Here is a 24,793-nt window from a genome sequence, read left to right as displayed (position 1 = left end):
ACCACTGTTTCCTTTTTTGCTGCAGAGCTGACAGCTTCTGAGACAGCTTCAAAAGACCTGTCTTTTGGCTCCTTCCCACCTGCGCCCATCTCCCATTTCAGCCTCACCGGTGTCCCCAGCCCTGGTCTGGGCACCCTGTGGTGCTAACTGAAGAGCCAGGCCAGGTTTCTCTTCATGAGGAACGCTGGCCTCTCACTGGCAGCCCTCGCTCATCCTCCAGACACCCAAGATTTCCTCTGTCTGCAGGGCCAAGGCCCACCCACCCCACCTACCCCACCCTCCTCTGTGCCTGTGCGGTCACTGGCTGTGTGGGAGGGATGTCTATGCAGAGCGTGCCATTGATCCTATGCACGTCCCCGGTGTATTTGTTACAGGGGGGCGGCCACAGTGGGCCTCAGACTGATGGTGCGGGTCTCTGCTCCTGCAGGACTTTATAGGATGGCTGTGTTTGCGCACAGTGGGCAGTGGGCCCTGTGTGTTGTATTGGATGTGACGTTAGTGGTTGTCTTGGCCTCTGCCGCAGTAATTAGATGGCTGGGGTGAGCCTATGATTTGTGTGTTCTCAGGAGCGCTGTGCTGTGATCGAGTGTTCATGCATGCTGGGGTGTGTGTGTGTGTGTGTGTGTGTGTGTGTGTGTGTGTGTGTGTATACACGTGAACGCGCATGTGCATGTCTTGACTCTGGCCTGTGGGGTTGGGGGGCTGCAGGTCTCAAATTCCTCTGCTATTTTTAGGGGCCATATCAGCTCAGCTGTCGGGAGCCTGGGTGTGTGTCAGTCGGAAAGTCTCACCCTCCGCGTCCCTTGCCCCTAACCCTCCAACACTGCCTGCCCCCCACCCCACGTCCTCACTCCAAGAGCCTCCTCCGTCGTTTCCACGCGTGCCGTATCACCCTCTCCTCCCGGCATACCTGGTACCCGCAGTCCTCCAGGCCACTCACTCTCTCCCTCTCTCCCACTGGCTCTGGCCTGGGTTGGGCAGCTCTGGGCGGGAGGGGCCTGGAGAGAGGGAGGGGAACAGGGGCGGGGCTGCTGCCAGTGCTATTTTGAGCTGCTAACGGAGCAGCATCGGAGAGGAGACTCCTTGCTCTGGCCTGCTCCAGGCCAGGCTATGCGGGTGAGTGTCCCTCTGACCCCCCACCCCGGAAATGTCCCAGGCTCCTCATGCTGTTTCCTCATTTAGGAAAGGAGGGGACTTTTTGTTATTTCCTTCGAGGTGGCTGAAGTAGGTGGGGAGGGAGGCGTGAGGCTGCCTTGGTGGGGAGAGAATCCTCCATCCCCGCAGCCTCTACCTCTCAGAGGCGAGGGGCAGGGCTTCCCGGGCCTGACTCATGACTTGGGAGGTCTTGTCCCTGCTTTGTGTTGCCAGCATGGCCCTCCACCCCCGCTTCCCCCTGGTGGACGAGAGAGGGGCTTGAGAGGGGTGGCTTTTGGAGTTGTCAGGGACCCCCCTTTCATTGTCCCCGAGAGTGGACTCAGCATGGGCTCCTCCATTTCTGTGGATCGGACACTCAGAAGGGCCACAGATGGCATCTTGGGGAGTAAGTTCCTTAAAAAAGCAAGTGAGGAGAGACACAGCGGCCTCCCAGCCCGTTCCGCTCCCCCACGCCGCCCCTCCCGGCCACCAAGGGTAAGGTTTTCAGTTGTGTCAGCAGCTGGCAGAGAGTATGGGCTGGCCTGGTGCGGAGGTGTATCAGGAGCCTGAGCTGTGCCTCGGAGCATTTGTATCTCCCTGTGCCCAAGGACTGCCCCGCTCCAGCCACAAAACTGGCGCCAGCGCCAACGTGTGTGGGCGGGCTGGGGGTGGGGCCGAGAGGCTTCTCACCCTGAGAGTGGGTGCTTCCTGGTAGAGCTTATAACCCACCCCACTTTGGGCCTCCAGGTCCCGGCACCAGGTCACAGACTTGGGGCCATGCACGCTGGTGGCCAGGCAGTTGGCAAAGTGCCCTGCAGAGGGGCAGTGAGTATCCCCAGAGAAGGGGGGGCCTCCGGCAGGTCTGGCCATTGGAGGAGGAAGCCCGGGCCTTCTGCAACTGCAGTGGCAGCAGGAAGCCATCCCAGCGCACCTGCTTCCTCTAGGCTGGCCTGGCTGACAGTGGCCGCGCGCTTGGCTACTTTCTGTTCCGCCCTGGGCCGGGGGGAGGGCTCTCGCTGGAGGCTGGACCAAAGGGGCCAGGGTGTCCCTGCCAAGCTCTTCCCCCCTTTCTTCTCTGACAGCATGGCCTTTAGGCCACTCCCTGCAGAACCCTCCCAAGCGGCTCTGTATAAAGCTTATTCCAGTCATGGGTGGCTGGAGGGGTAGAGGCCATCTCTGGAAACCCCAGCTTTCTACCCAAACTCTTGCTCTGGCAGGTGATGTCATGGAAGGACAATGGCACAGGTGAACCAAGGGAGGTGGGGGCAGGGCTTCCTTCCATCCCCTAACATGAGCCTCTGAGGTTCTTGCTGGAGGACAGACCTGGGCGTAAGTCCCAATCAGCCACTCGCTGCTGTGAGACCTTGGGCAGGTCATTTCTGAGCCTCCTTTTGCTCATTTGTAAAGTAGGAATCATCCTAGTATCTACTGCAGAGGGATGTTGTGAGGATTAAATGAGATAATGCGTGTAAAGCGTTCAGCACAGTACCTGGCACTTAGTAATGCTCAAGAAAGACTAACTGTTCTTACTGTTATTTCTTCCCTGCACCTTCATCCTCCTCCACATCCTTAGATTAGTCGGTGCTAGGCTAGGACTGGCAGGGATAGGGTCAAGTGGGAGCTCCCTTCTGTGTTCGAATGGGAAAGGAGAGAGAGGAGGATGCCATGAGAGCCCGGAGCGTGTGTGTGTGAGTTGGTAGAGGGAAGAGCTGCCACGTTCCCTTGGCCACAGGCAGCAGGATCTTCTCTTCCCCTAGGCAGTCTTTCTCAGGGTGTCCACTGCCCTCGGGGGCTTGCAGTGGGTGGACACCTGGCATGGATGTCCGTGATACATTTGTCCAGGCAGAGCACTCCATGCCTGAGGGGTGCCTGCTGGGTGGAACGATCCCCCTGGGGGCATTTGTGCACCTGTACCCTCCTGTGCGGGGCACAGAGGATGATAAGTGAAGGGTGGATGGTCCTTGCTCGTGATGTAGAGGGTAAAACCCAGCCTGACCCAGACCCCTGAGCCTTGGAAGCCTTCGGGGCTGAGGGTAGATGGTTCCCTAGCACATTTCTTGGATTTCTCCTCTTTGAGAACAAATGCTTTTAGCTATTATCTCCTCTGCTTTTTCTTTTTTATTGACTGTTTAGCCATCTTTATAAGAGAAATAAATAGTAAGTAACAAATACATAACAAAATAAATACCAAATGTCTCTATTATGTCTAATTTGTACAATTTACAAGGTTGTTAGGATCACTGTTTGCTTTCTATTTAGGTGCTAGTTTTTTTTTGAAATACTGTTCTTTTAGGAGTTTTCCATATGGTTACATTGTCCACATATTTGTTCGTTTAAATGGCAACACAACAGTGTATTGTACTGAAGTAACATAGTTTACCTAACCCCTCCCTAACTCTAGGGAGTTAATTATCTCCAATTTAGGGCTATTATAGACAGTGCATTTTTGTATTGGCCTGTGGAGGTTTTCTTTCTCTTCCTTTCTTTAAGTCAGCTCGTCGCTTATACGTTCCTGAAGGTGGGACGGCCAGGCCAGAGGCTGATGTATCTCATGGCTATTGTTGGCTCCAGGAAGAGCTACTAAGCAATTTCAGAGTGTCCTGCCCTCCCTTCATCCCCATGGCAATCGGGTTTACTATCTACTTATTGTTGCTACATTTAGAGATTATACCTCCCTTGTTTTCCCCACCTCCCTGGGAATCAGGATCGACAAGTCTTATTCTCCGTAGTTTACAGCTGACAGAAGAGACCAGATGGGAATAAGAGGTTTGTACAGAGAACCCCCACTGCAGGACCGTCAGGCAGCAAACATTTATTTAGTGCCCACAGTATGATGAGTAAAACAGAGTCCTGCCTGTGAGGAAATCACAGTCCGGGGAGTGTTACAGACACACAAACAGCCCCCCAAGATCCATCCTGGGTGTGAATCCCAGTGCTGCCACTTACCAGCTGGGGGGCCCTCAGCAAGGTACTCGCCTTCTCGGTTTTCTTACCTAGAAAGTGGGTTTTTGTGAGGATTGGAGGAGGAGACAGCGTAAAGCGCCTACCACTGTGCCAGATACCACAGTGAGTGTTTGGTGAGCATTGGTTTCTCTTCCCTTCCCCGAAGAGAAGAGGCCAGAAGTGCCAGAGAGGGAGGAGGTGGTCAGAGCCTCAGAGAATGGCAGGGTCGTGGTCCCTTTGCAAGTCCAGAAACTCAGTTTGGCCACGTTGAATGCTAGTAAGCTCCACATTATCGATCCATGCTGTGGCTGGACCCAGACCCCCTGAACCTCAACGCTGACGCAGATCTTAACCAGAGCTGGCTACTAAGGATGACTCAGCCCCTCTGACCCTGCCTAACATAGCAGAAAAGGGGGGCCTTCAAGGGAGCAGCACAGGCTTGCAGTCAGAGCCACCTGGGTTCAAATCCCAGCTCCATCACTTACCAGCTTTGTGACTTAATCTCTTTCTGAGTCTTTCTCCTCATCAGTAAAGTGGGAATAATAATAATTCCCATGTCATGAGGCTGTCATAAGATTTACATACGAAAATATACTTTAAATATTTTTACGGGGCCCATCTCATTGTCGATGTTCCATACTCAGTAATTAATGTTGCTGGAAATGTCTGAACTCTCCAGAGGTGGAACAGGTCAGGGAAGAGAGGCTCTGGCTCCCAGGCACCCTTGCTGAGAACCGTAAGTTCTCAGCTCTGGAGGTGACTGTGCCAGAGATATGGCCACCATCTTTGGGACTGTGTTGCTTACCTGTTCTGTATTGGATAAAGATAGGTTATTCTTTTTTTTCTTTTTTTGCGGTACGCGGGCCTCTCATTGCTGTGGCCTCTCCCGTTGCGGAGCACAGGCTCCGGACACGCAGGCTCAACAGCCATGGCTCATGGGCCCAGCCGCTCGGCGGAATGTGGGATCTTCCCAGACCGGGGCACGAACCCGTGTCCCCTGCATTAGCAGGCGGACTCTCAACCACTGCGCCACCGGGAAAGCCCAAAGATAGGTTATTCTTGATCCTAAGCAAATCTTAGTTAAAATCTAGTGATAAGGAAGAGAGGAGAAAGATCCAGGCAATTTTGCACAGAAGCCACAGAGAGAATTTCCTCCAGGGAAAAACCTATGTTTGCGTTCAGTGATGCTCATGAGGAACAGGCCCAGGTGTGAACGGCCTGGTGTCCTTATAGCCGGAGGCTGATGGGCTCCTCTCTGGACACACAGGAGAACTGGAGCAGGACATCAAAGAACGAATGAGTTAATTAAACAAACAAACAAACTTGGGGCTTCCCTGGTGGCGCAGTGGTTGAGAATCTGCCTGCTAATGCAGGGGACACGGGTTCGAGCCCTGGTCTGGGAGGATCCCACATGCTGCGGAGCAACTAGGCCCGTGAGCCACAACTGCTGAGCCTGTGCGTCCGGAGCCTGTGCTCTGCAACAAGAGAGGCCGCGATAGTGAGAGACCCGCGCACCGCGATGAAGAGTGCCCCCCCGCTTGCCGCAACTAGAGACAGCCCTCGCACAGAAACGAAGACACAACACAGCAAAAATAAATAAATAAATTAATAAACTCCTACCCCCAACATCTTCTTAAAAACAAAAAACAAAAAAAAACAAACAAAGCCTAGCATATGAACTGGATAATAGGATAGAAACATCAACAAAGCAAATTTAAAGTAATTCACTGAAAACAAAACATTCTCTGTTTTTTCGCTATTCATTCAGGATAAGTAAGAATAAGAATGAACCAGTTTTTTAACTCCACTGACTTGAACGGATTCTTGAGATGAAGCCTCTCCCTGGGCTGAGGCCAGTTCTGCCTGTTGAATTTCAAGAGGACCGCTCTAGTTTCTAACCCCCAGACGGGGCAGCTGTGCAGTGCTCCAGGCCTCTTGCCCCTGGCAGGTGCTGGTGAGTTGCAGGTAAAAGGCAAAGCCACAGGAGTCCTAGAGCAGCTTCCTTAATCCCCTCCTGGCTCCCAGGCCCGCAGCTTTGGTTCACTGAATTCAGGGCTTGCGTGCCTCTCACCACCCACCCAGCCTCCTAGGCTGCCAGACCTGGAAAGGACTTTAACCATCACCTGGACTAGTCCATCCCCTAATTCCACAGAGAGGTCCAGAGAGGTGAAGTGGCTTATTCAAGGGCGCACAGCTTCCAAGGGCTGTGTCGATGTTCTGTACCTTACCTTGCCTTCTCTTTTCTCTAATATTTTATCCCTTACTCCTTCTCTGACCTTTTGAGCTTTGTAATCCTTCCCCGTCCACTGCATCCCTCCTTTCCCCTGTTGCCCACAATCTTTGTCCCGGCAGGTCCTGGCCTTTAGGAAGACTCCAAGTCCCTGAGAGACCCTGCCCCCCATTTCGTCTCTGGCCCAGAGTGCGGGCTACTTTCGGCACCATGGCCTTTTCATCAAGGTTCGCCTTTTGGGAGCAAAAGGAAAGTTGTATTTCAAAACTCTTTATGCTTTTCTTATGTGCTTGGCATGGTGTGTGCAGGCAGGAGACTGGCTTGTGGGAATGGGAGCTTTGGAAGCTAGAGACGGGTTGGGGCATGTGTGTGTATTTGGGGGCCGAGGAGAATGACCAGGGGGTCCAGGAACTCACTCTTCTGTCTGGATGGGCTCCTGCGCTGAGTCATGCTCCTCCCCTGAGCTCCATCTCTGGTGAGCTGAGCTAGCTGCCTTTTGTCCCACTGGTGCCCCTCCAAGTTAACCCCTCACACCCTTCCCACTGCCGCTGCTCTGACTCACCCCTGGGAATGTGAGCTGCTATGAAGGGGCCGCTGGGAATGGCTTTGGCTCTGAGGCCTCAGAGCTGGGTCTCCCCAAGTCTGGGGGCTGTGATGGATAGGGGGAAAGGAACCAAGAGAGGGGAACCAGGCCAGTGGGCCACCTGGGGCCAGAGGGTGATTCAGGCTGCAGACCTGGGCGTGCCTTTGTGCTGTGCACAGTCCCCAGATGGGCAATGACCTACAACAGACAGAACCCTTCGGGTGGGGGTGGGGCAGTGAGTCAGCCTCCAGCTAAATCCAGAGCTGAGCTCAGAGCTAGGTCCAGTGTCCCACACATTTCAAGGGGCAGCCGCTGTTTCCCTCAATGCCTCGCCCAAGCTTGAGGTCCCAAGCTTGAGCCAGTGGAAGGAGGACAGATTTGGAGCTGCTGAAGGACACGGAGTGGACTTGGAATCTGGGCCATCCCTGAGCCCGAGCTAACAGCACTGCGTGCAGTAATGAGTGTGTCTGAGTGTGAACACTTGCTGTCCCTCTAACCTGTGTGTCTGGGAGCTCATGCACGGTGTGATGGTGCGGGGGGGTGGGGTGGGCAGTGATGGGCATTTGTAGGGCCAGCAGGTGCAGACCTAGACTCTCCCACTTCTCTTCCTTTCCTCTCCATCCTTTTCTCTGCTCCAATCCTAATTTATAAAGTCGTGGAGTCCACTCTGATGAGTAATCGCCGTTTTCCCTCTGGCCGTGGCACTGTGTACTAACGCTAAAGCTTGAGCCCATTGTAAAAAGCTCTGTGGGCTCTTAGCTTCAGCACTGCAGCGGCAGTCATGCTGGTCAGTGCCCCAGGCACTGCTAATCAGAGCTCAAAATTAGCCATGGACCCTGGTTGCAAATGGAGAGTCCCCCCAGGTGGATGATTAAAATGATTTTGGATGAGTTTCAAAGGATCTTTTCCATTAGGAATCAAGGACACCTTCCCATGCTCCTGCCCCCTGTGCTGGGAAGGAGTCATGCTGAGGATGGGGTAGGGCTGGTGGCAGACCTGTCTTTTTCCTACAGTCCTAAGTGACTGGGGAAAGAAGAGAAATGAAATCCACGAGGACTGCCTGAGCTTTTGGAGGAAGAGATGCTGGTGAGGGGGAGGGGAGAAGCCTCTCCCAGAATTGAGGCCTGGTCCTCTGGGTCTGTTCTGAGCCAGGCTCTGAGCTGAAAGAACCATCAGAGCGGCCATATTGTCTGTCCTTTTTCCGGATATATTATGGTCTCTGCCCTTTGACCCTGACTCTACTCCTCCCCTCTGACTTGGGCCAACCAGCTCCTGGGCTGGGCACAAACCCCAGAGCCCAGGCATCTTTCCTTCCTCCACGCCCCACCCCGAACCTTGGGGTTGCCTCCCTCAGCTGCATGGTTGGCAGAGTTTTGTGGGTCTGAGGTTGGGAAGTTATCTGGCCTCCTGAATCCCCGCCTCTGCCCGACTTCCTGCCTCCAGCCAGAGCTCAGCGCTCTGGTTGGGAAGGCACGCAGGCTCTGTGCTGGGGGAAATCATACAGACCTAGAAGCAAGCCTGAGCCAGCCTGATAGGGACCAGCTATTACCCCACACTGAGCTCTGCTGGCCCAGCCGGCCCCCCACGCTGGGGTCATTCCCTCCTCCTCAGTCCCTAGGTCAGGGAGGCTCTTGTTCAGACCACCTCCTGTCTGAGCTGGGAATGGCCCTTGTAGTTTAGCCCGAGTTGAATTAGCTGGATCTTTCTCCCCACCCTGTAACCAAGGCCATGATGTCGCCCTCATGGGTGGACCTCTTTAGGCAGCCTAGGTGGGTCACGTGGCTGGTCACTGAGAGCAAAGGGTACTTGGCTTTAACCACCCCCAGAGACTTCATTCTTGAAGTTGTCACTGGACAGTTTTGACCCCAGGATAGGCTATCTGGTGCTCAAGTCCACAGGCCCAGGACTCCCAAGCACTCAGGAGCTCTTGCCTCTCAGAGAGAGCGACTGCTTGGATGTTTTCCTTCTGTGCTTTTAGTGCTGGGTCTCCCCACCCTGACCTCTGACCTGCAAAGTGACTTCTTTGTCTGCTCCCTCAGGTTAAAGAGGAGGACAAAACTCTGCCGAAGCCTGGTCCTCCTGCCAAGGAGGAAGGGGCTGTAAGTGCTTCTCCTAGACCTGTGTGTGTGTGAGAGAGAGAGAGAGAGAGTTGTGTGTCCAGGTGGGTTGTGTCCACAAGCCCAGGCCTAGTCTGGGAGGCAGTTCCACGGAGCAGGCAGGCACGGCAGGGCGCCCCTTCCCGTGTGGGGTGGCTAGAGGGAATTGCAGTAAAGGGACAAAGTGCAGCATGTGTGATGCCAACCTGATGTGTGTGAAGGAGATGGCAATGCCAAGGCATGTTGGGGGCCTCTCCCTAAGCCCCCTCTTTAGTTCCTACCTATAGTTCTGGTTTCCTGAACTCTTTGGGGCTGGAGAGGCCTAGGCAGACAAATGAGAGCTCAGCTGTTGGGACTCTCCGTCCTGCTCTGGGTGGCACAAGCCAAGGGCAGGGAGGGGTTTCACTGCAGCTGCTGCTGTCTCTTCCCAAGACCCTGTCAGCTGCTCAGCGCGGGTGACCTAGAGGCAGGCTCCAGCCATGCAGTGCCACTACCCCCCCCCACCAAGTCATTCTGCCTTGGGACAGAGACCCTGAATAAAGTTGGACACTTTTAAGGCAAGAGAGGGGACATGGTTCTAGAATAGCCAGGTCCAGAGATGTGTAGTCAGGCGAGGGCTGCTGTTGATCTAGCGGGCAGGGGTGCCCAGGGCTCGGGAACAGAGCTGGATCACAAAACAGATCTGTACTTCGTTACCCCACATGGTGCCTGCCCCCGCCCCCCACACACACCCCTTCCTTGAGTGGAGATTTGATTAGCCAGGTGTTATGGCTTCCACCTCATCTGTAAGCAGTGCTGCAAGGTCAGGGTGATTTCAAGGGGATATGTTTGAGATTTGTGAGGGAGGGGCCTTGGAGAATGCCAGACTTGGGGGGGAAATTATGTGTAAGGTGCTTAGAAGACTGCCTGGCACATAATAAGCTCCGTTTAAGCGTTAGCAGTTACTATCATCATCATCATTGTCATTGTCAACATGAGCTTCAGTTAGAAGGCATGGGAGGAAAGCCAGAAGTGGGAGGCAGGGAGTGAGGCCCAGCAGCTGGGGCCACGGCAGCTCTGCAGGGCCCTGACATGCCACTGAACACTCTTGGCCCAAGAGGTTGAGGAAGGGGCCCCTTCAAGGCCTCCCTTTCCCACCCCTGCAGCAGGGCCACCCTGTACCTGAGGCCTGGGCTGAGGTCGTTTGGCTCAGCTCTGCTCAGGACGTGGGTCTCTGTCCACACGGCAGCCAGAGGTCTGTCCACTCTGTGAGCGCCCTTCTGCATTTCAACAGAGGTGGCCGCCAGGTACACCCTAGAACCAAGGTCACTGTTTGGGGAACGAGGACTCAAGCACAGCTCATTAGTGGCAGGGCACTGCCTGACCAGCAAGGAGCCCCTAGGTTGACCTGGCTCTCCCAGGCCATGTGGCTTGGCTTTGCAGGAAACTGCCCTGCCATTAGCCAGCCGGGCCTGCCCAGTGGCGGTCCCTCGCGACCGCAGACGGTCCCCACCAGGCAGAGTGTGCTAGCATCTCCAGTGGACTCCTGGGTGCCCAGAGGCTGGCTGAGCCTAGACAGGGTAGAGCTGTGGTCGCTTGAGTGCTGCAGCTGCCACCTCTTCCTCCACGTGCACTCTGGGAGCTAGAAGGCCTCCAGCCCTTGAGAGGTTTGCACAAGGAAAACTGCAGGGAGACTGGCAGAAAGCAGGCTGAGGTGGAAGCTTCCTGGGCCAGCACTGGGTTTCTGCAGCTCTGGAGGGTGTGGGTGAGGGGTAGACAGTGGGCTCAACCCAGAGGAGTGGGGAGGGAGGAGGCTTGGCATGTCTGCGGGCCAAGAATTACTTCCTAACTACGGTTTTCATTGGGATGGGCAGGCTCTGGGTCTGACTACAGAGGAAGTTGGGTGATAGAAGGACCAGGGACCACCAAGGCAGGAAGCCCCAGAGTTAGGCCCAGGATCGATGGTAGGAATTGGTGTTTGACCTCACCATGCTCCGTCTCTGCTGTGTTTGGGCTGTGAGGGAGCAGGCTTCCTGGGATCCGGGCTTAGTTGCTATCCTGACATAAGCCAGTAACTCTGGGGTACCTCATGGGCCTCTGGGCACCCTGTGCTGGCCTCTCACCGCTCCTTGCTAAGCCTGGAGATGGACAGCAGGTGACCTGCTGTGCTTTATGGGAGAGAGAAGCCAAACTCTTCGATGCAGTTGTTCTATCTGGAAGATGGAAAGAGGGCTTCCTGGGGCGGCCTCTTGGAGCTTGTGGTGTTTGTTGGATGAATGGAAGGTCTGTTCCACGACTAGATGTGAGGTCACACCTCTTACTTCCTCTGTGTGGGGCGGGCAGGGACACGGGCTGATGCTAATGTCTCCCTGTATTTGTGTGACTGTAGCTAGAGGGCAGCTCAAAGGGCAGCAGTGGCCCATCTAAGAGTCCTCAGCCTTCCACCAGCCCTGTACCCTCAGAGGCTCCCCAGAGAGCCAAGAACCCTGCATCCACACTCGCCATGAACGGCCCGAGGACTGCCTCAGTGGAAGGCCCCAGCGAGGAGGCCCAGGGCCTGTCCCGGAAGAGGGTGGCGAATGCAGTGAGGAAGGTGGTGAGCAAGGTGCTGCCTGGCGAGGAGCCTGGGAGCGCCAAGGAACCTGCGGGCAGAGGGGTCAGATCTCCTGAGCACCCAGCTCGAGGCAGGAAGGGAGAAAAGACAGCCACTCCCACTCCCCCTGCTCGGCCGAAGTCCGAAGCAGAGAAGGAGGCCGCCAAGGATGAGCTCTCCGTGGGCCTGCGGAGCCTGATGTCTCGGGGCAGGGGCAAGGACCACAGGCCACGTAGCAGGCAGGCTCCCGGGAAGGGGGAGAAGCCCTCCAGCCAGGAGCCAGGCTCCTCGGGGAAACCAGTCTCCCCAGAGACAGTGGACACCTCAGAGAAGCTAGGCTCCCCAGCCCAGTCGGAAGAGCTGGCGGCCCCAGGCTCTGCCGACCCGAACCTCAAGTCGAACCTCACTGGATTGCAACAGAACAAGTCACCAGCCCCTGACGTGCCGCAGGAGGTACCTGAGTGTGTCACTAACCTCTGACCCTCCCTTACCACCCTCACCTGAGGACTGGCAGCCAGCTTTCCCAAGGCTCTTCCATGGGCCCCGCATGACGGCGAAGCTGGGCCCGGGCCACGTGCCGATGGCAGGGCTGCATGGCTTTCCTTCACCGAATGCCAGAACCCAGGGGACCCGTTAACTGCATGCTGCTGCTCTTCCACACTTGCTGGGGAGTTGGGGCCTGGCCCCCAGCTACATGGCATCAGCTTGAGGCCCCAGATCCCAAACAGATCCCAAAGTCTTAGCAGATCAGTGAAAGGGTAGAAAGACAGAATCTCTGGGGTCAGGTGGCCTGTGCTCACATCCCATCCCCAGCCACTCACTCCTGTGGGACCTCAGCATCTCTGAGCCTTCATCTGTCGAGTGGGGATCACACAGGTCTACCATCCCTCCTCTGAAGCCCCTGGGCCAGAAGTATTTTGGAAATTAGCGATTTTTTATATTTGAGACTGTCATGCAATGTACATAATGAGCAGCAACTCGTGACCAAACACATTAATATTCCCACAGGAAAATTATGAATGTTCATGCTGCAGGCGGGGGGTGGGGGGGATTAAACAGTCAGGTTTTGCCACCAAAACCGTTACGAAAAGTCTTTTGTTTTGGAGGGCTTTTTGGATTTTAGAATTGCAAATAAGGGATAATACCTACTTTGAAGTGTTGCTGTGAACATTAGAGAGGATACAGGGAATGAATGCTCTGAGCCTAATCCCTGGTGTGGTGGGTGCTCCGTGAACGGTAGCATCCGTAGTGACGCTGGTAACAGTGCTTATTGGTACCATCATCGCCATCACTACTTCTTCAGGCCTGGCCAGCTGTCCCTCTGGCAGCAGGACTCTTGAGGAGCTCTGGGCCTGGGTGGCGGAGGAGCACAGTGGGTCCCCTTTGTATCGGCGGTCCTGTCTGTCCACAAAGTGCCCTCTGGGTGGGACAGGAGGCTGAGAGGCACAGGGGAGGGCCAAGGACGATCTGTCCAGCCCTTTCCCTTGGAAGGCATGCCTGCTTGGCTGGTCCTTGGGTTGGGGGGCATTTCTCTTCAAGCTTTCCCATTTTGTGGACCCTTCTGGGGCCTCAGGAGTTGGGTGGGTGGGTGGGTGGAGCGACGCGTCAAGTCTCACTACTGCTTCTCTGTACTCCTGCGTGCTCCTTCTTGCTGAAAGGGTACAGTCGGGGGAAGTGGGGCAGGGGACCACCTAAAGACCTGTCCTGTCTCCCAGGCCCTAGAGGCCCTCCTCTCTGCCTGCTGCCTGCTAGGATTCCTAAGGTCTCAGACTCGCCCTGCTCCCCATTCCATTCTTCCCGGGCTTTGCAGAACTTAGAAGAGAGCAGGCGGCAGCTTCCCTCACCCCTCCTGGCCCACTCTGCATCAGGGAGGTGACCTCCTGGCACACAGGAGTTGGCAGGGGCGTCTTGGTGTGAGGCGAACCACTAGCCCCTAAGAAGAACCTCCAAGGAGCCAGAGAGCATCGTGCGCCCGTTCCTGGGCCGGCTGCCTTCCCTCTGGCTCCCTGTCCCTCCGCCTCTCACTCAGGTGGAGTTGGGGCTGAGATGGGCCCCAACCTGGAGTTCAGCCACCTGTCGCCTGTGCCCAGGGCAGGGGCCAGAGGATGCGTGTGAGAACAGGCCGTCCTGGTGCTGGAATGGTTAAAGTGGTGGGAAGAATTAACCCTAGAACTCCCAGGCACCTGTTTTTATTCTCATCTGAGAGCTTAAAAACTCAAATTGGTGCCCGGCTTGCCTCCCTGACCCTATTCCGCTAACCCACGGGGGTCCCAGTGGCTTCCTGAGCTAGAAGCTTGGTGTGCTGTGCCCCCAGTTCCCCAGGCCGGGACTAATAGTGGTTTGACCTTTAGGCAGGAGCTGCCCCCGACGTCCAGCTGACCCCCGCAGAGGAGGCCCACCAGCGGCTTGAGAGGATCTTCGCAGCTCCTGTAATGCCGCCTCTCACGTGTGGTTCCCAGTCCCTGGTCTCCCCTTTGCTGGGGCTGCTGGCCAGACTGTGTGTGGCTGTGTGTGTAGGCCCACCTGACAGTGGAAGTGTGGCTCCCTGGAGGCCTGGGGGCCCTCACATGGGCTTCCCATTTGGAGAAATGAGAGAAGGGCACTGGAGGGTCTGCGCACAGTGAGGCCTGTTCCTCCAGGGAACCTGTGGGAGGGACCCCTCTGGCTAGAGATCCAGCCCCTTCTCTGGCCCCGGTCTCTTGCCCCGGAGGGCGTATCTTGGTGTCAGGGCCTGGTGGGTGCGAGGCAGGGAGAAGACACTCCCCTTTCTTGATGCCCTGGCTCTCCAGTCCCAGGTGGGGCCTGTTAACTCCTTGCCCATTTCTAACAGGCAAGGTCCAAGGCCTGGCTGACTCCTCTTCCTCTCCAGAAAGGCCTTTAAGTAACCAGACAAAGATGGGGAGGTCGAGGCTGGCCACCGGGTCTGTCCACAGTTCCCTGGTTCTTGGGCAGTTGGCAGGTGGACCTGGATGGGTGGTGCTACCTCTGCTTGCCATGGGGTGGGAGTGGTGCAGGGGTGCAGTGGGAGTCTGAGGAAGGGGTCCTAGACTTGGGGCTGCTGGTGGTCCTGTTTGATGAGCTAGGCAGGGGTGACAGCTCTGAAGGGCCGCCCTTGGCCTGGGGAGTGGCACCCTTGGGTGTGTGTCTGGAGGCCAGGGGCAGCCTGTACTGGGGTCCGGTGGCTACAGGGGAGCTGGGAAATGCCCTGGAGATAAGGCCAGAGGCTCCCAGGGGTCCCAGGCCCTGGGTGTGGTGAGGTGGTCTGGTCTGGCAACACAGAAGAGGAGGGTAATTCAGAATGGACTGGATGGCCAGCCCAGGAGGGACTGTAGCCTGGGGCAGAGCGGCTCGCTCCTGCCGCAGGGAATGACTTATCAGAGCATCTCCTCTGAGGAGTCTGACGGTACCAAGTGTTTCTTCACCAAGCAGGGCCTCTCCTTCCCGGCCTGGCCTCTCCTTGACTAGGTACAATACACCTGCCGGGCCAGCCCTCCTACCGTCCACCTCCTGGTGCTACGCCCCTCTCCCCTCCACTTGGCCCCGGGTGCTTGCTGAAGGGGACATGCCAACGGCCTGCTTGTCTTCACCCCTCTTCTTCTCTCTCTCTTCTTTGCTTGCTGCTCGTAGCTGGACCCTGAGGCCGCCTCTCCTGCCCACCGCCAGGTAGGGTACTCCTGCCCCCCTCAGGAGCCCTCCGCTTCCTCTGGTGACCACCTGCCACCCCCAGCCGGTACCTGGGCTGGCGTCTGTGCCCGGGCCTTGTGCTGGAGTGTAAGGCCTCTTTCCCCTTCTGGCTCCCACCTCACGTGGTATCTGGGGGGACCCCTAGGGGAGGCAGTGCCGGGAGCTGGACATGGGGCAGCTCTGTGTCAGGCCCTGGAGGAGTGTCTAGACTGAGGGTCGCCACTCAGTTTGGCCTCTGTGGCGCATGGTTCTTAGCCACAGAAGCCCAAGGGCCTGGCCAGAGCTTTGGTTTCTAGGTGTTTCAATTCTGCTCCCTCTGGGTAGAGAGAGCTGGAAAGGCTGAACCCCTACCACCCCCACCCCCACCCGCTCCCCACTCTGAAGCCTGAAGCTGCGCATCCTCTGTCTCCCCCTGCTGGCCAATATGGGAACCTGTCTTCAGATTAGCTCTAAAGGAACTAGCTGGAGGCCATGGTCCTTTGATGTCACCTTATTCATCAGTCTCCAAACCCTGGACCCATACAACATGCCCATTCAAGACAAAGGCTTCCCCTGTCTCATGATTTGAAAAAAAAGAAGGAATTTTGTTTTATAAAGTTAATTTTTTCAAATATAAAGAACTGGCCTTTTTTGGATGTCTTCACTGAAAACGTTGACAGCCCCATAGTGATCCTCCTGTTTGAGGGGTAATTTCCCTGGCCCATGATATGCAAAGTCTGGAGACTGCTCTGTAAGTCAGCCTTCTGACTCTATAGCCCAGAAGGGCTGTCAGCGAGGGAGAGGGAGTTATCTGAAGCCAGAATCCAACCTGGGAGTAGAACCCAGATCTTTTTTCTTTCAGCTCCAAGAAATGTAACAAATAACGTATTTGTGATTATTGTTTCTTGTCCTTTCCAATCCCTCACCCAGGGGGTCAGTATCACAGAGCAGTGTCTACGCCTTGGCCCCAGGTCGGTTTCATGAGGGTGGGGGACCCTAGGAGACTAACTGTACCTCGCAGCTGGGGATCCCCAGAGAGTTGGGGGATAGGGCTAGCTTGGGGGCTGCTCATGTGGGGGGTGACCGTCCACCCACCAAAGGACACTGGATGACCCTGCTGCCCCGTTGCCCACATGACAAAAGGAGCCTGATCGGCCATGGGGGCCAGGCCCCGCTCCTGTTTGCCCAGCTCCCCCAGGCACCATTGCCGACAAGCTCAGGTCTCTTAGGGGTGCCAGGTTTGGCAACCCTACACCCTGACATTGCCCGTGAATGCTTCTTCCTGATCGGTGACCACCTGGGCTTCTGGGGGCTCCCAGCCCCTTTATACCCATTCCCATGCCCATCCATGTGGCATGCAAGTCTCTTCCTGTATTTGATAGAGCACTGCTGCCCCTGCCCCTGCCTCATGTCCCTGGCCATGCTGCTTCGTGCCCCCGTATGGCCTTAGCACGTCCCCGTGGGTCTGTGCTCCTTCTGAGGAGGCACGGAGGGGGAGCAGGGAGGCTAGCATGTGCATCTGGGCACTGCCCCTGCCCAGGAGAGCCTCCTCTGGAGGGAAGACCAGTGTCAAGGCTAGGACTCACCCATCACGTTGTACTGAAGCCCTTGGAAGACATTCTCAGATCTTGAGGAAATGCCCTTTCCCAGCTTGGTGAAAGAGGGCCTATTAGGTGGATGAATGGAGAAGCCAGGCCTGTAAGGCCACAGCAGCTGTGGCCCAGGGTGAGGGCTGGAGGCTCGGGATATGATCATACAGTCTTTGCAGGGAGGGAGCAAGAGGGTGGCTGCTGATTTGCTCTCCTGGGATCTGCTCTCTCCTAGGCACATACTCCATGTGTCCCTGTCTTTCCAGACCCTCAGGGCTGTCAGGGTCCCCAGCTCTGTGTGCTTGTCCTCAGGTCTCCTCAGGACCACCCGCCACCAGCTCCTGGCTTCCCCAGCTTCTTCCTTTGATATCTCTGATGTTTCCCGTTCTGTGTCTGCCACCCACCTGTCCCCCTCGCCCAGTGGCTCATCCGGAAGCCCTTCCCCTCACATGTCTCCTCTCTCCTGCTGTCCTTGTCTGCTTTCCAGAACAGGGTCTGACTCTTTATTCTTCCCCTCCCTCTGATAGGTGAAGACAGAAGAGCAGATCGCAGCTGAGGAGGCCTGGTATGAGACAGAGAAGGTGTGGCTGGTCCATAAGGATGGCTTCTCACTGGGTGAGTCTGGGGAGACCCAGGGCCTGGGCCTCTCTGGTTTCAGGGCTGGGTGGTGGGTGGGCCTCTGGGTCTGGAGAGGCCTGAGTGGTGAGCAAGGAGAGGCTGGTGATACAGTGGGGAGAAGGCAGGACCATGAAGGGCCCAAAGAAGGCTGCCACGGCTTCCCGGGCCCATGTCTGTCTGTCTGTCTGTCCCTGCTCTGCAGCCACTCAGCTCAAATCCGAGGAGCTCAGCTTGCCCGAGGGGAAGGTGCGCGTGAAGCTAGACCATGATGGAGCCGTCCTGGATGTGGACGAGGATGACGTGGAGAAGGTTTGCAGGAGGCTGGTGGAGGGCACAGGATGGGGGCCGGGCTGGGCAGGCTGTCCGCTGGCAGAGCAGACTGGATCTGTTCCTCAGTGCCCGCCCGCCCGTCCTGTCACACAGGCTAATGCTCCCTCCTGCGACCGTCTGGAGGATCTGGCCTCGCTGGTGTACCTCAATGAGTCCAGCGTCCTGCACACGCTGCGCCAGCGCTATGGCGCCAGCCTGCTGCACACGTACGCCGGCCCCAGCCTGCTGGTCCTCAGCCCCCGGGGGGCCCCCGCTGTGTACTCGGAGAAGGTGCAGCCCCCCTCAGCTACCACGTGGCCCCACAGACCGCCCCCTCTATCCCCTCCCCCCTGCCCACTTTCCCCGACTCCACCCCTTCCCCTTGGCATCCCACGGGGCTCCTGTCCACTCTCACGGTGGCCTTGGGAAGAGGAGTCATTTCAAGGGGTGGAGACAGAAGGCCCTCCCCCGACCTCACAGAGGCCAGGACTGGGCTGGTATCTGCATTTCCATGCGTGACCTTAGCCTCAGAACCTTCTGGCTCCCCTGGAGTGAAAAGCCCAGAAAGATGTGGGCCTTGGGGGTGAGGGCTGTCCGTGTGGAGCCAGCTAAGAGCGCCTATCCCTTCCTTCCGTCCCTCTCGCGCCCAAGGTGATGCACATGTTCAAGGGGTGTCGGCGGGAGGACATGGCCCCCCACATCTATGCCGTGGCTCAGACCGCATACAGGGCAATGCTGATGAGCCGTCAGGACCAGTCCATCATCCTCCTGGGCAGTAGTGGCAGTGGCAAGACCACCAGCTGCCAGCATCTGGTGCAATATTTGGCCACCATCGCAGGCACCAGCGGGAATAAGGTGTTTTCTGGTGAGGCAGGGGCAGCTGGGGAAACAGAATGGGCTGGAGAGGGGTGTGGGGATGGAGGCCCCGCTGAGGTGCCAGTTCTTCTTCTCCCTGGCCTCTCCGTGTCCACAAAGCCCCTCGATCCTCAGCAGTCTTGTCTAAGTAACTGGGCCTTTGGGCTGGAGGAACAGCCATGGGATGGGCCTCCCATTCGCCCTGGGCCTCTGGAGCCTGTGGCTGGGGGCAAGCTGCCCGTGGCTTTCCTGATGGGCCCTGGGCCTGTCTTCTGCAGTGGACAAGTGGCAGGCTCTGTACACCCTCCTGGAAGCCTTTGGGAACAGCCCCACCATCATGAACGGCAACGCCACCCGCTTCTCCCAGATCCTCTCCCTGGACTTTGACCAAGCCGGCCAGGTGGCCTCAGCCTCCATTCAGGTGAGGGGACACTCAGGGTGGTAAGAGATTGGCTGCCTGATTTCACGCCCTAGAAATCAGACTCTCCCCTGCACCTCATTTTCCTGGGATTCTTCCCTAACGAAATGGACCCTGGGCCCGGCAGAGCTGGCCTACTTTGCCCTGAGCCTCCACATTCTGCCCCCTGTGCCTCCTGCCCTGGATGGGGCACGGCTCAGCTTCCTGCCCATCCTGGGGTTGCCCACACCCTAGTTGGGGCCCTGGCCCCTGCTCGGGGGTTTCTCTCAGGCTGATTCACCCAGGCAGGACTGGCCTGTCAGTAAAGTAAGGCCCAGCTGAGGCTGATTCCCTTCCATGCTAATGAAGTCTCTCACCACAAAGTGTCCAGCTCCCCAGGAAGACTGTGCCTGGAGGCTGGGCGGGGTGGCAGGGCCTGTGTTCTTCCCTGGCTCTGGTGTCTGCCCCAGGTTTGACCATGAGGTGATCTGGCCGCTGGTTGAGCACCTGGAGAATCAGATGCAGCCGCTCGCTCCCATGGGCCTGGTTCTTTCTGGTGTGGGTGGGAGAAGCTTGACCTGGCACTGCCTCCTTGCCCACATACCCTCTATGCTGTGCCACAGACGATGCTTCTGGAGAAGCTGCGTGTGGCACGACGCCCAGCCGGTGAGGCCACGTTCAATATCTTCTACTACCTGCTGGCCTGCGGGGATGGTACCCTCAGGTGAGACGGGACAGAGGGAACAAGGAGGGTGCTCTGGGCTCCCACCACTGACAGCTCCTGGGCTTTGCCAGTTGATTGCATCCCATGCCGGTTGTTTATTTCACGCCTGCCATGTGTTAGGCTCTGAGCTAGGCCCTGGGGATGGCGAGATGAATGAGCCATAGGCCCTGCCCGGCGGGAGCTCCCTGGCCCCGGGCATGGGGGACCTGGCTATATGTGAGGGGCACCATTGACCCTTCAGCGTTCCCAGGGCCTAGCTAGGATCTGTGCTCCTGGGAAGCCAGATCTGGAGAGGAAAGCACACCGAGATGCAGGTGGTCAGAGGCTTGCCCGCAGTTACACAGCTAGTATGGGGCTGAGCAGGTGTTTGAGTCCACACAGGGGCCAAAAGCCCGAGCCTTTTCCAGTGCCCTCTATGCTGGCCTCCCTGCATCCACGTTGGCTCCTCCGCCAGGCTCCTCCCTTAGACCTTCGGGCTTGCTGTCTGTGTCCACTGAGAAGAGGATAAATGATAAGGCTGAGCAAGCAGCCCAGGGCACTGTTGTCTTGAGCTCTCCTTGTCACTGAGGGCACGGTCTCAGTCCTGGCTGGACTCACCCTTCAGGCAGATTGCCTGCTCTCTTCCAGGGGTCTGTCTGGACACTCTCACCAGGGCCTGTCTGTGACCTGTCCTAGGGAGGCCAGTGCTCTGGCCTGGTGTCCAGGCCAATTAGGAAAGGCCATAGCAGCTGGCCTGACAGGAGGGCATGATGGGCAGACAGAACTGAGTCTGGAAGCGGAGTCTCTGTCTCCAGCCCGGCAGGGAGATGGACTTGGCGTGGGGACCAAGCGCTGTGCTGATGCCTCGTTTGTACCCCTAGGACAGAGCTCCACTTGAACCACTTGGCAGAGAACAATGTGTTTGGGATTGTACCACTGGCCAAGGTGAGGGGCCTCTGGGGACGGGTGGGCAGCCCTGGGCCTTGGGGTCGGAGAAGCTTGGAATGTCCTGGACTGCCTCATGGGAGTAGCAGGAGCCCAGCCCAGGCCGGGCGGCTGTCCTCTAGCTTGGCCGCCCTGATGCTCCAGCAGCATGAGAGATACCAGAGGGACAGCCCCTCTGAGATCTGCTGCCAGTGTGCCCATCTGTCGCTGCAGCCTGAGGAGAAGCAGAAGGCGGCTCAGCAGTTCAGCAAGCTCCAGGCGGCCATGAAGGTGCTGGGCATCTCCCCCGACGAGCAGAAAGCCTGCTGGCTCATCCTGGCTGCCATCTACCACCTGGGAGCTGCAGGCGCCACCAAAGGTAACGGGCCTAGCGGGTCACCTGGGAGAGCTGGTGGGGGCCCAGTCCACTCCCAGTTTGTCCTGGCCCAGCGCAGACTCACCTGTCATCAGACACCCCTCTTTCTTGTGCCTCTTCCCCGTCCCCTTCATCAGAGCAGAAGTCTCCAAACCCCCAGAGAAGCATCTCTGCTAAGGATGGTCAGAGGCCTGGACTGAGGTGCCAGTGACCGGGCGCGCTGTGAAGAGCAGGGGGCTTGGGGGTTGGAGGCTGAGAGGAAAGAGAAGGGCACGAATTCAGAGCAGTCCCCCTGGAATAACTCTCCTTCTTGTTCCCTTTCTGACAGAGGTCCCCGAGGAGCAAGCGGGTAACTGACCTTGACCCCGTCCTGGGGTGTAGGGGCCACCTTGCCCCCTCTTGGTGCTTGCCCTGGGCTCTCTCTGGGGGCTGGGCTTGTTCTATCATAGCAGAGGACACTGGCCTGGGAGAAGCCCCAGGGTTGAGGGTGGAGAGGGTGCTTACTGGCAGTGGGGCTTCTCAGAGTCCCAGGAATAGCTGCTTCTACCTGTTTTGCATTCAGATCCTGGAATCTCTCAGGATGCCCTCCATGGGGCTTATGTGGGGAAGGGTGTGTTGCTTCCTGGGGCTTCCCAAGGCCAGTTTTCCCTCAGTCTTCCCTTCTCTCCACTGGTTTGGTAGTAGGTGCCTCTTCCTCTTGCATGTCAGGGTAGAGGCCACTAGGGGGCAGCAGGCACCGTGGTATTGAATGGGCTGCAGCTTCAGCATCAGTGCTTGGGGTCTTGTGAAGGGCTGGAGCTTGGTCTGGCTTGGAAGAGCTCCTTTGCCTTCCTCTGAGATTCCATTGACGGTCAGGTGCTCTGAGCTCCTCTTCACCCCTTTCTCCTCCGGTTTAGGGAAAGGGATGCTGCTTCTGAACAGCACCTTGGGCATTGGCTTCATCTTCCTCTGGGATGTGAAGGGCCCCAGGCTGTCAGCAGGAGTGAGGAAGCGCTGGTGGGTGGGAGGGTGGGCGGGTGCATGGAGGAACATGCGTCTGGGTGTTAGGTTCCTTATGATCCCAGCAGGTTACATCCCTGCCAAAGAGGAAGCAGACTCTGAGTTAAAGAAGTTGTCTCCACACTTGTAGGTGGGCAGGTGGGTGGCTGTGTGGCTGTGTCTTGAGGAAGTTCTTTCACTCCAAGGAGGTAACAGTGCAGGTTTCCTGTAACCCTACTCAGCGCTGCCTGCAGGTGGAGAGCTCTGGGTGCGTCAGTACGTGGACCTTGTTGAGCAGTGTCTGTTACCTCCTCAGAGCTTCCAGTATTTTCGGCGGGGGGGGGGTTGTGTGTGTGCACATGTGTGTGTGATAGAAAGTCTTTGCAGGTCTCTTCCCTTGTGTGTCAGTGTGATCACATCCATAAACATACTCCTTTGAGGCTGTGAGTGTGCGCGCGCACGCGTGTGTGTTTTTGTGTTTCTGAGTCTGAATGGGGTTGTGTTTTCTCTCCTGCTCATCTTTCCAAAGCCACACCCCCACGGGCCCTTCCACTGGGCCTGGCAGGCTCAGCTGATGACTGTTTGCTAACATGCTGTTTTTCTTTGCATGCTGCATGCTGGTCCTTTGCCTTACAGAAGCTGCCGAAGGTAAAACCTTGTTTCTTGTTAGCTTTCCCTAATTGCCGCGATTAGACACGTGTCGGCTGAGGCGCGTCTGCCCGCGTGGGCTGTTCCCTCTCCCCCGCAGTTTTTTCTCGCCTCTCCACTGTTGGGCCACCGTGGATGTTTGCGGTCTCGCCTGGCGGACGCATTCGGGAGGGTCCTAATGCGTTCAAGGAAGGGGGAGACGCCAGTGCTCTCCTGATACTCCCCCACCAGGCACAGGCAGTTCTGTGTTCATCCTAGGTGGGCTGGCTCATGCTCTGTCCTTCCCCACGTTGGCGCCTGGAGCCAAGCCCTCTAAAGGGGTTTTTGCAGCTGATTGGGAGCCCTCTGGTGGCCGCAGTGTGGAGTTACCTCCTCTTATAGGACCTGCTCGTTCTCTCCAACCCCAAGGGACACAGGAAGCGCTGGCAGCTGCTGGCTCTCCCTGTTTTGCCTGAAGCCCTGCTGGTGTCATCAGGGCTCGTTTTTTTCCCTCTGGAAGATGCCTGCTCCCTAGTGCTATGGGCGCAAGGGAGCTGAAGGGCACAGTGGTCAGCAAACAGTCTAAGGAGGAAGACCCACGACGTCAGGTCCTTTTTTCTACCCCATAGCTGGGCGCAGGCAGTTTGCCCGCCACGAGTGGGCCCAGAAGGCCGCGTACCTGCTGGGCTGCAGCCTGGAAGAGCTCTCCTCAGCCATCTTCAAGCACCAGCACCAGGGCGGCACCCTGCAGCGCTCCACCTCCTTCCGCCAGGGTCCCGAGGAGAGCAGCCTGGGGGACGGCACAGGTACCCGAGCCCCTTGGCTGCTGGATGTGATTGGAGGCCTCTTCCTGGGCTCGTTGCCATCTCTGGGGTGGGCAAACTCCTGAGGTGAATAGATGCTCCCATTAGAGGGAGAGGCCCAGCCCCAGGGCCCCATGCTGCCTTGGCCTGGGTGGGTAGGGAGCACACCCAGGTGGGGAGTCCCAGGGACCTGGAGATAGAACTGACCCTCCTGCCCACAGGCCCCAAACTGAGTGCACTGGAGTGCTTGGAGGGCATGGCGTCCGGCCTCTACAGCGAGCTCTTCACGCTTCTCATCTCCCTGGTGAACAGGTGAGTGCCAGGCAGGGCCTAGGAGCTCTCATCTTGCTGCCTTGACGAAGGTGGGGTTGATGCCTTTGGGCTTGTGTGATTGCCGAGGCAGAGCCATCCTCCACCAGCAGAGGGCTCACTGTCCCTGCAGGCAGGAGAGGCACGTCCTCCCCACGGGTCCTGGGCACCTGGGTAGGGATGGGGATGGGGGTGGAGTGAGCTACCTGGGCACCGGGGGCACTGCCCTGGGCAGCTCTGACCCAGGCTCTCCCTGTGAAGGGCTCTCAAGTCCAGCCAGCACTCACTCTGCTCTATGATGATTGTGGACACTCCCGGCTTCCAGAACCCTGAGCAGGGTGGGTCGGCCCGCGGGGCCTCCTTTGAGGAGCTGTGCCACAACTACACCCAGGACCGGCTGCAGAGGCTCTTCCACGAGCGCACCTTTGTGCAGGAGTTGGAAAGATACAAGGAGGTAGCACTTGACCTTGCCCCTGCCGCCTAACGCCCCCAGGCTCACCTTCTGGCCTTGGCACCCTCAGTGCGGGGGGGAGGCATCTGTGGATGCAGCAAGGTACCCCTTCCCTTCTGGCTGCTCCCTTCCCAGCCCTTCACTCTCTGACGTTTATGTCCCCCTGTGGTCTCTGGAGCAGGCCACTTTTCCTGCCTAGGCTACGTTCTTTCTTTATGGAGAGTTTGCTCTCCAAGAAGCCCAAGATGCATTCAGGGTCCCTGGGAGCCCCTCTCTGCCCACCTTCAAGGCACCTGCCTAGGCCCTGTGAACCGCCACCGTGCAGTTCCTGCCTCCACGTGTGTCGGGCCTGGCCTTCCCTGTCTCCTGAGCTGTTGGTATAGTGACTGATTACTTAGCCCCCCTGCCCCCATAAAAGGGTGTCCCGGATGGATCTGGAAATCCTACCTCAAGTGGAGGTGAGCTGAACGAGCTGGGGAGAATATTTATCTTGGGTGAGAGAAGATTCAGGAGGAAAATGACAGTTGTCTTCAAGTATTTCAAGGATGAGTGTGTGAAATCGAGAGTGGGCTAACTCCACGCAGCCTGATCAGCAGGTGGGAGTAACAGGAGTGTGTACGTGACTTTAGCTCG

General features: G+C 57.3%; 1 protein-coding gene across 18 annotated transcripts in view; it reads left to right on the top strand.

Annotated features, from left to right (window-relative positions):
- MYO18A (myosin XVIIIA) overlaps window positions 1-24,793 on the top strand; it is a 95,598-nt gene that overhangs the window by 32,922 nt on the left and 37,883 nt on the right. For 10 of the 18 annotated variants that reach the window (XM_027130471.1, XM_027130474.1, XM_027130473.1 and 7 more), the window contains exons 3-16: window positions 13,910-13,987; window positions 17,338-17,425; window positions 17,631-17,737; window positions 17,852-18,028; window positions 18,389-18,602; window positions 18,871-19,013; window positions 19,613-19,713; window positions 20,574-20,637; window positions 20,851-20,995; window positions 21,321-21,341; window positions 22,607-22,618; window positions 23,227-23,403; window positions 23,622-23,712; window positions 23,971-24,163. In XM_027130471.1, coding sequence (XP_026986272.1) covers window positions 13,910-13,987; window positions 17,338-17,425; window positions 17,631-17,737; window positions 17,852-18,028; window positions 18,389-18,602; window positions 18,871-19,013; window positions 19,613-19,713; window positions 20,574-20,637; window positions 20,851-20,995; window positions 21,321-21,341; window positions 22,607-22,618; window positions 23,227-23,403; window positions 23,622-23,712; window positions 23,971-24,163 — 1,611 coding nt within the window. Of the gene's footprint in view, window positions 1-13,909; window positions 13,988-17,337; window positions 17,426-17,630; window positions 17,738-17,851; window positions 18,029-18,388; window positions 18,603-18,870; window positions 19,014-19,612; window positions 19,714-20,573; window positions 20,638-20,850; window positions 20,996-21,320; window positions 21,342-22,606; window positions 22,619-23,226; window positions 23,404-23,621; window positions 23,713-23,970; window positions 24,164-24,793 lie in introns of those variants that run through there. The other 8 variants (XM_027130480.1, XM_027130477.1, XM_027130485.1 and 5 more) reach the window with 6 other exon arrangements.

Source organism: Aethalodelphis obliquidens, unplaced genomic scaffold (assembly GCF_003676395.1).
Source record: "Aethalodelphis obliquidens isolate GAN/ISIS:26980383/991018 unplaced genomic scaffold, ASM367639v1 scaffold38, whole genome shotgun sequence".
Classification (NCBI taxonomy): domain Eukaryota; kingdom Metazoa; phylum Chordata; class Mammalia; order Artiodactyla; family Delphinidae; genus Aethalodelphis; species Aethalodelphis obliquidens.
Note: the sequence above shows the minus strand (reverse complement) of the source record. Positions and strands in the feature narration are given on the sequence as shown.